General features: G+C 54.1%; 1 protein-coding gene across 1 annotated transcript in view; it reads left to right on the plus strand.

The window, feature by feature from the left end:
* The first annotated feature begins 4382 nt into the window (after positions 1–4382).
* The window catches only part of LOC137369740 (desmoglein-2-like), a 97349-nt gene continuing 91731 nt past the window's right edge, over positions 4383–10000 (plus strand). The window contains exon 1 of the mRNA XM_068031132.1: positions 4383–4516. Coding sequence (XP_067887233.1) covers positions 4457–4516 — 60 coding nt within the window. The 5' untranslated portion in view covers positions 4383–4456. The remainder of the gene's footprint in view (positions 4517–10000) is intronic.

Genomic DNA, 10000 nt, shown 5'->3' on the forward strand with positions numbered 1-10000 from the left:
CCTCTTTTTTTCTTCTCCTTTGTTATGCTTTTTCTCTTTTTCGTCTCCGTCTGTTGTTCTTCTGCCTCTTGTTTTCTTTTTTCGCTTTTGTCTTCTCCTCTTGTTTTTCTTTTTTCTTCTCCGCTAGTTTTGTTCTTTTGTCTTCTCCTCTATTTTGTCTGTTCTTCGCCTGTTTACTTGGCCACACCCACGATGCTATCACACACCCCCCCCCCCCCTTGCTGTCTGCTGTCCCCGCTCTCTCACCCACCCGTTAGCAGCATCCCCACCCCCCAACACCACCCCCTCCCCCCCACATCACCACCCCCCTCCCCCCCCCTCAACACACCCCCCCACCCCCCCCCACAACTCCACCCCCCTCTCCCCCCCCACCCCCCCTCAACACCACCCCCCCACAACTCCACCCCCCACACCCCCACCCCCCCCCAAACACCACCCCCCACAACTCCACCCCCCTCACCCCCTCCCCACAACACCACCCCACACCCCCCCACATCACCTCCCCCCACCTCCCCCCCACAACACCTCCCCCCACACCCTCCCACAACACCTCCCCCCCACCCCCCCCCACTACACCTCCCCCCACACCCACCCACCAACACCACCCCCCCTCACCCCCCTCTCCCCCCCACTACTCCTCCCCCCACTCCACCACCCCCCCACACCCCCCCTCTACACCTCCCCCCCCTCCCCCCCCCTCACCACCCCCCCCTCTCCCCCCCTCTTCACCACCCCCCACTCCCCCCTCATCACCACCCCACCCACTCCCCCCCTCTTCTCCTCCCCCCCCTCTTCACCTCCCCCCCCTCTTCACCTCCCCCCCCACCCCACCACCCCCCCTCTACACCACCCCCCCCACTACTCCACCCCCCTCCCCCCCCTCTTCACCTCCCCCCTCTCCCCCCTACACCACCCCCCCCCAACCCCCCTCCCCCCCTCATCTCCTCCCCCCTCCCCCCCCTCTTCTCCTCCCCCCTCCCCCCCCTACTCCTCCCCCCACCCCCCATCACCTCCCTCCCCCCTCTACTCCCCTCCCCCCCTCTATCTCCTCCCCCCACCCCCCCCTTCTCCTCCCCCCTCACCCCCTCTTCACCCCCCCTCACTCCCCCCTCCTTCATCCTCCCCCCCATCCCCCCCTTCCTCCTCCCCTCCCCTCCTCCCCCCTCCTTTCCTCCCCCCCTTCACCACCCCCCATCTCCCCCCTCTTTTCCTCCCCCCTCTTTACCTCCCCCTTCCCCCCCTCTTTTCCTCCCCTCCCCCCTCTTATCCTCCCTCCCCCCTCTTTTCCTCCCCCCTTCCCCCCCTCTTTTCCTCCCCTCCCCCCTCTTCTCCTCCCCCCTTCCCCCCCCTCTTATCCTCCCCTCCCCCCCTCTTCTCCTCCCCTCTTCTCCTCCCCCTCCCCCCTCTTCTCCCCCCCTTCTCCCCCTCTTATCCTCCCCCTCCCCCCCTCTTTTCCCCCCCTCCCCCCCTCTTTCCCCCCCTCTTTTCCCCCCCCCCTCCCCCCCTCTTTCCCCCCCCTCCCCCCCTCTTTTCCCCCCCTCTTCTCCCCCCCTCTTTTCCTCCTTCTCCCCCCCTCTTTTCCTCCCCCTCCCCCCCCTCTTCTCCCCCCCTCTTCTCCCCCCCTCTTTTCCTCCCCCTCCCCCCCTCTTCTCCCCCCCTCTTCTCCCCCCTCTTCTCCTCCCCCTCCCCCCCTCTTCTCCCCCCCTCTTTTCCTCCCCCTCCCCCCTTTCCTCCCCCTCCCCCCCTCTTATCCTCCCCCTCCCCCCCTCTTTTCCTCCCCCCTCCCCCCCCCCTCTTTTCCCCCCCCCCTCCCCCCCCTCTTTTCCCCCCCTCCCCCCCTCTTTCCCCCCCCCCCCTCTTTTCCCCCCCATCTCTCCCCCCCCCCATCTCTCCCCCCCCTCTTTCCTCCCCCCCCTCCTTTCCTCCCCCCCTCTTTTCCTCCCCCCCTCCCCCCTCTTTTCCTCCCCCTCCCCCCCCTCTTCCCCCCCCCCATCTCTCCCCCCCCCCTCTTTTCCTCCCCCCCTCCCCCCTCTTTTCCTCCCCCCCTCCCCCCCCTCTTTTCCTCCCCCCCTCCCCCCCCCTCTTTTCCCTCCCCCCCTCTTTTCCTCCCCCCTCCCCCCCCTCTTTTCCTCCCCCCCTCTTTTCCTCCCCCCTTCCCCCCCTCTTTTCCTCCCCTCCCCCCCTCTTTTCCTCCCCCCTTCCCCCCCCTCTTTTCCTCCCCTCCCCCCTCTTCTCCTCCTCCCTGTCCTCCCCCCTCTTTTCCTCCCCCTTCCCCCCCTCTTTTCCTCCCCCCTTCCCCCCCTCTTTTCCTCCCCCCTTCCCCCCCTCTTCTCCCCCCCCTTCTCCCCCCCTCCCCCCCTCCCCCCCTTCTCCCCCCTCCTCTCCCCCCTCCCCCCTTCTCTCCCCCTCCTCTCCCCCTCCCCCCTTCTCCCCCCTCCCCCCCTTCTCCCCCCTCTTTCTTCCCCTCCCCCCCTCTTCTCCCCCCTCTTCTCCCCCCTCCCCCCCTTCTCCCCCCTCCCCCCTTCTCCCCCCTCTTTTCTTCCCCCTCCCCCCCTCTTTTCCTCCCCCCTCTTTTCCTCCCCCTCCCCCCTCTTCTCCCCCCTCTTTTCCTCCCCCCTCTTCTCCCCCCTCTTTTCCTCCCCCTCCCCCCTCTTTTCCCCCCCTCTTTTCCTCCCCTCCCCCCTCTTTTCCCCCCCCTCCCCCCTCTTTTCCTCCCCCTCCCCCCTCTTTTCCCCCCCTCCCCCCTCTTTTCCCCCCCCTCCCCCCCTCTTTTCCTCCCCCCCTCCCCCCCTCCCCCCTCTTCCCCCCTCTTTTCCCCCCCTCCCCCCTCTTCCCCCCTCTTTTCCCCCCCTCCCCCCCTCTTTTCCTCCCCCTCCCCCCCTCTTTCCCCCCTCTTCCCCCCCCCTCTTTTCCTCCCCCTCCCCCCTCTTTTCCTCCCCCTCCCCCCCTCTTTCCCCCCCCTCTTTTCCTCCCCCTCCCCCCCTCTTTTCCTCCCCCTCCCCCCCTCTTTCCCCCCCCTCCCCCCCCTCTTTCCCCCCCCCTCCCCCCCTCTTTCCCCGCCTCTTTCCCCCCCCCTCTTTTCCTCCCCCCCCTCTTTTCCTCCCCCCCCCTCTTTTCCCCCTCCCCCCCCTTTTCCCCCCCCTCTTTTCCTCCCCCCCTCTTTCCCCCCCCCTTTCCCCCCCCCTCTTTTCCTCCCCCCCCCTTTTCCTCCCCCCCTCTTTTCCCCCTCCTCTTTTCCCCCTCCCCCCCCCTCTTTCCCCCCCCTCTTTTCCCCCCCCTCCCCCCCCTCTTTTCCCCCCCCCCTCCCCCCCCCTCTTTTCCCCCCCCTCCCCCCCCTCTTTTCCCCCCCCCTCCCCCCCCTCTTTTCCCCCTCCCCCCCCTTTTCCCCCTCCCCCCCCCCTCTTTTTCCCCCCCCCCCTCCTCTTTTTCCCCCCCCCTCCTCTTTTTCCCCCCCTCCCCCCCCCTCCTCTTTCCCCCCCCCTCCTCTTTTCCCCCCCCCTCCCCCCCCTCCTCTTTTCCCCCCCCCCTCCCCCCCCCTCTTCTTTTCCCCCCCCTCCCCCCCCTCTTTTCCCCCCCCTCTTTTCCCCCCCCCTCCCCCCCTCCTCTTTTCCCCCCCCTCCCCCCCCCTCTTTTCCCCCCCCTCCCCCCCCTCTTTTCCCCCCCCCTCCCCCCCCTCTTTTCCCCCCCCCTCCCCCCCCCTCCTCTTTTCCCCCCCCCTCCCCCCCCTCCTCTTTTCCCCCCCCCTCTTTTCCCCCCCTCTTTTCCCCCCCCTCCCCCCCCCTCTTTTCCCCCTCCCCCCCCCCTCTTTTTCCCCCCCCCTCCTCTTTTTCCCCCCCCCCTCCTCTTTTTCCCCCCCCCTCCTCTTTTTCCCCCCCCCTCCTCTTTTCCCCCCCCCCTCCTCTTTTTCCCCCCCCCTCCTCTTTTCCCCCCCCTCCCCCTTTCCCCCCCTCTTTTCCCCCCCTCTTTTCCCCCCCTCTTTTCTCTTCCCCTCCCCCCTCTTTTCCCCTCCCTCCCCTCCCCCCTCTTTTCCCCTCCCCCCCTCCCCCCCCTCTTTTCCCCCCCTCTTTTCCTCCCCCCCCTCTTTTCCTCCCCCCCCTCTTTTCCTCCCCCTCTTCTCCTCCCCCCCCTTTCCTCCCCCTCTTCTCCTCCCCCCCCTTCTCCTCCCTCCCCCTCTTCTCCTCCCTCCCCCTCTTCTCCTCCCTCCTCCCCTTCTCCTCCCCCCCCTCTTCTCCTCCCTCCCCTCTTCTCCTCCCTCCCCCCCTCTTCTCCTCCTCTCCTCCCTTCCCCCCTCTTCTCCTCCCCCATCCAACCTCCTTTCTCCTCCCCCTCCCTGTCTGGGGAGGGCGGAGCTGATCAGTTACCTGCGCTATGATGTCACTGTCTGGCTGACCCAGGTGAGTTTCACTTTCCAGAACTGAGTTTCGCGGAACGGCCACAGAAGGAGAGACAGAGCAACATGCGGAGCCGGGCAGGGGTCTCACGGACAAGACTGCTCTTCATATTGCTCCTCCTACTGGTGAGCACAACTTTGCCAATTGATTGTTTAGAGGGATTCACGATGATCATTGGAAAAGTTTTCAAGTTTTTTATTCTATGCTGTGGTGAATTTCTCAAGCTGGATTTGCTGGTCTCTTGGTCAACATTTTTATGGTGCTTTGTAACGAGGTAAAGTCGCGAATTCCAGTCTCTTCTCTGTTGCTCTCTTAAGTTGCATCGGAGGCAGACTTTTAAAAAAAACTTAGCTTTATATCATTAATTTTCAGTGAGTTCAAATTTTAATTTTGAATTCTTCAACAAAACAACAGCTTGCATTTATGTCCTACCTTGACTAAAAAGTCTAAGGACGCTTTGAAGGAGCATAACCAGACAGAAAAATTGGAACTGAGCCACATATTAGGACAAGTGACCAAAAGCATTGTGAAAGAGGTAGGTTTTAAGGAGCATCTTAAAGGTGGAGAGAGAGGCGGAGAGGTTTCGGGAGGGAATTCCGGAGCTGAGGGCCCAGGCAGCCGAAGGCACGGCTGCCAATGGTGGAGCGATGGAAAATCAGGAATGTGCGGGAAGCCAGAATTGGAGGCTTGCAGAGATCTTGGAGGGTTGTGCGACAGGAGGAGATTACAGGGATAGGGAGGGGCGTGGCCATGGAGCAATTGGAAATCAAGGATGAGAATTTTTGACTGAAGGCGTCGGCGGACCGGGAATGAGTGTAGGTCAGTAAGCACAGGTGGGATGGGTATAGGGAATTTCATTAAGAGTTAGAGCACGGGCAGTAAAGTTTTGAACGACCGCATGTTTATCAGCACTAGTGAATATATCTGACATTGCCTTTCATTATAATCTTATTGAAAATGGAAGACTGTCAGCAACACGAAGATTCAGTCTTGGGGGTAGATTTTGTCTTCACATGAGCAGTAATCTGGCTCGAGTACTTACTCAACTGATGTAGAAACCGCTTGATCTAAATTAGCTGTGCTGAAGGAAGGCACTATGGAGGACTCGAGCTGTGAGGCAATATGGGCAGAACTCAGAAATAGGAAGGGTGCGGAAACAATGTTGGGGCTGTACTACAGGCCTCCCAACAGCGAGCGTGAGATAGAGGTAAAATATGTAAACAGATTATGGAAAGATGTAGGAGCAACAGGGTGGTGGTGATAGGAGATTTTAATTTTCCCAACATTGACTGGGATTCACTTAGTGAATCTAGATGGAGCAGAATTTGTAAGGAGCATCCAGGAGGGTTTTCTAGAGCAGTATGTAAATAGTCCAACTCGGGAAGGGGCCATACTGGACCTGGTGTTGAGGAATGAGCCCGGCCAGGTGGTTGAAGTTTCAGTAGGGGACTACTTTGGGAATAGTGATCACAATTCCGTAAGTTTTAGAATACTCATGGTCAAAGACGAGAGTGGTCCTAAAGGAAGAGTGCTAAATTGGGGGAAGGCCAACTATACCAAAATTCGGCAGGAGCTGGGGAATGTAGATTGGGAGCAGCTGTTTGAAGGTAAATCCACATTAGATATGTGGGAGGCTTTTAAAGAGAGGTTGATTAGCGTGCAGGAGAGACATGTTCCTGTGAAAATGAGGGATAGAAATGGCAAGATTAGGGAACCATGGATGACAGGTGAAATTGTGAGACTAGCTAAGAGGAAAAAGGAAGCATACATAAGGTCTAGGCGGCTGAAGAAAGACGAAGCTTTGGAAGAATATCGGGAATGTAGGACCAATCTGAAACGAGGAATTAAGAGGGCTAAAAGGGGTTATGAAATATCTTTAGCAAACAGGGTTAAGGAAAATCCCAAAGCCTTTTATTCATATATAAGGAGCAAGAGGGTAATTAGAGAAAGGATTGGCCCACTCAAGGACAAAGGAGGAAAGTTATGCGTGGAGTCAGAGAAAATGGGTGAGATTCTAAACAAGTACTTTGCATCGGTATTCACCGAGGAGAGGGACATGACGGATGTTGAGGTTAGGGACAGATGTTTGATTACTCTAGGTCAAGTCGGCATAAAGAGGGAGGAAGTGTTGTGTATTCTAAAAGGCATTAAGGTGGACAAGTCCCCAGGTCCGGATGGGATCTATCCCAGGTTACTGAGGGAAGTGAGAGAGGAAATAGCTGGGGCCTTAACAGATATCTTTGCAGCATCCTTAAACATGGGTGAGGTCCCGGAGGACTGGAGAATTGCTAATGTTGTCCCCTTGTTTAAGAAGGGTAGCAGGGATAATCCAGGTAATTATAGACCGGTGAGCCTGACGTCAGTGGTAGGGAAGCTGCTGGAGAAGATACTGAGGGATAGGATCTATTCCCATTTGGAAGAAAATGGGCTTATCAGTGATAGGCAACATGGTTTTGTGCAGGGAAGGTCATGTCTTACCAACTTAATAGAATTCTTTGAGGAAGTGACAAAGTTGATTGATGAGGGAAGGGTTGTAGATGTCATATACATGGACTTCAGTAAGGCGTTTGATAAGGTTCCCCATGGTAGGCTGATGGAGAAAGTGAAGTCGCACGGGGTCCAGGGTGTACTAGCTAGATGGATAAAGAACTGGCTGGGCAACAGGAGACAGAGAGTAGCAGTGGAAGGGAGTTTCTCAAAATGGAGACGTGTGACCAGTGGTGTTCCACCGGGATCCGTGCTGGGACCACTGTTGTTTGTGATATACATAAATGATTTGGAGGAAAGTATAGATGGTCTGATTAGCAAGTTTGCAGACGACACTAAGATTGGTGGATTAGCAGATAGTGAAGGGGACTGTCAGAGAATACAGCAGAATATAGATAGATTGGAGAGTTGGGCAGAGAAATGGCAGATGGAGTTCAATCAGGGTAAATGCGAGGTGATGCATTTTGGAAGATCCAATTCAAGAGTGAACTATACAGTAAATGGAAAAGTCCTGGGGAAAATTGATGTACAGAGAGATTTGGGTGTTCAGCTCCATTGTTCCCTGAAGGTGGCAACGCAGGTCAATAGAGTGGTCAAGAAGGCATACGGCATGCTTTCCTTCATCGGACGGGGTATTGAGTACTAGGGTTGGCAGGTCATGTTACAGTTGTATAGGACTTTGGTTCGGCCACATTTGGAATACTGCGTGCAGTTCTGGTCGCCACATTACCAAAAGGATGTGGATGCTTTGGAGAGGGTGCAGAGGAGGTTCACCAGGATGTTGCCTGGCATGGAGGGCGCTAGCTATGAAGAGAGGTTGAGTAGATTAGGATTATTTTCATTAGAAAGACGGAGGTTGAGGGGGGACCTGATTGAGGTGTACAAAATCATGAGAGGTATAGACAGGTTGGATAGCAAGAAGCTTTTTCCCCAGAGTGGGGGATTCAAATACTAGGGGTCACGAGTTCAAAGTGAGAGAGGAAAAGTTTAGGGGGGATATGCGTGGAAAGTTCTTGACGCAGAGGGTGGTGGGTGCCTGGAACGCGTTGCCAGCGGAGGTGGTAGACGCGGGCACGATAGCGTCTTTTAAGATGTATCTAGACAGATACATAAATGGGCAGGAAGCAGAGAGATACAGACCCTTAGAAAATAGGCGACATGTTTAGGTAGAGGATATGGATCGGCGCAGGCTTGGAGGGCCGAAGGGCCTGTTCCTGTGCTGTAATTTTCTTTGTTCTTTGTTCTTTGTATTTGAAATAAAAATGGTCAGATTACACCACCAGTGAATAGGGTTTCCAACCCTACAGGATTGCCCTGGAGTGTCCAGGATTAAAGATTAATCTCCAGGACTCAGCTGTGAACAACCCAGGAGAAAAATTACAAGAACATCAACAAAAATGGTGCTCAAACACATTTGCTAATTAATTATAAAAATATTGGAGATGGGGTTGACTGGTTGACCGAACGGGACAGTTAAAGGGGGAGAGGGCATTTGGCAAAACCTCCAGGAATACATCCAACCAGAGTTGGCAACCCTATGGGAATGTGATCTACTTGTTAGGTGAGATAAATTGTGAAACGTTGATTCCATGTTTTGCTTTTGAAAGCCTTGCCAATTGTACCATAAACGTGGGAAATGAGGAACTGCGCAGTTATCATTGAGTCACACTTTTGAGAAACAAACAGTTTGAAGTAAGAAACTTGGTTTCGACATGCGTTGGAGGAATAGTGTAGGAATACTGGAAATACCCTGCAAGTCAGGTAGAGAGAGAAACAGAATTAATGTTTCAGGCCGATAACTTTTTCTAGTTCTGACGAAAAATCAGAGATATAACAGGTTTTAAGCGAGTACAGAGGCAGGGAAAGGGGTGGAAAGAACAAAAGGGGAGGTCTGTGATCAGTTGAAAAACAGGAGAGATTAAATTACGAGAGATGAGAGTGCAAGGCCAAAGGGAGTGGTAATGGGACAAGAAAAGAAACAACATATGTGTGAAGGAGGGAAAAGCAGATTCATCACCAACTCCTGCCATCTTGGAAAAATGGGGGCAGAGGTTACCATTTGAAATAGTTGAACTTTTGGGATCGGACTATTTGGGATCCATTCTTTTCATGAAATGAGAATTAGGCAGTTTTACAATAATTTTACAACTGAAATCCAGATTGCAGTCTAGGCGATGAAGACAAAATATCGACTCGAGGGTAAATTAGGAACTATTAATTAAGCAATGTCAAGTTTTAATTTTGAAAGACTGCATATTGTACCCTGGCCGGGTTAAGTTCACTGAGCTTTGAGAGGGAAGGGAGAAATTGAAAAATCTAACACATCTGTGGTTGTATTCATTTAAGTTTGGCACTCCTTGAGGTACAAAATAACAACCGTCGGCATTTTAAATGCCCAATGGTTGCTGAATATTCAAATTGCAACCAAGCTAATTTCCAGAATTACCTCAAGTTAGGGAGATAGAGATTTAAATAGAGACAACAGCAGTTTAGCGACTGACACAGAGAGGGATCTTATCAAAAAGGATATAGAGTGGAGATGACTTGGGAGATAATGGATGTTTATGCTTTATTTAATTATTTTACATTATGTTTCAGAAGTAAGTGAGATGCATTGTGGAATTCTGCAGGAGATATTGATTAAAGAGCTGAAATACTGAAGTAATGTTTGTATTGTGTCTGAGTTATTCAAGCTAGTTTTATTAAATCACTTGTATTTTGTACTAAAGGGTGGAGCAGTAATATTACAAGCATTACAAATTAGTGATTTATTAACTTTCAGGTTTTGCCTTATCAATAATTTATTAACTTTCGGGTTTTATGTGATCGGGTGAGATGCTGTAAATGGAGTGGGAGGAGGTTTGTAAACACTGGATAGACCAAGTGGGCCTGTTCTGTCCTGTTTTCTACATAAGTTTTTTTGCATGAATTTGAATACACTTTGATTTTTTTTCTTTCAGTAATTTTATGTAAGTACACAGTCTGCTACTATTTAGGAACAGGTTGAAGTCTGATGTTTGAGGCTAACAGCCACTTTGAAATTTGATTTTTGCATGTGGTTTTCCTACATTTACGACTTGCTTTGTCTACCTTTTCACAACTGAAGCTCTCTTGAAGCAGTT

This window comes from Heterodontus francisci, chromosome 5 (assembly GCF_036365525.1).
Source record: "Heterodontus francisci isolate sHetFra1 chromosome 5, sHetFra1.hap1, whole genome shotgun sequence".
Classification (NCBI taxonomy): Eukaryota; Metazoa; Chordata; class Chondrichthyes; order Heterodontiformes; family Heterodontidae; genus Heterodontus; species Heterodontus francisci.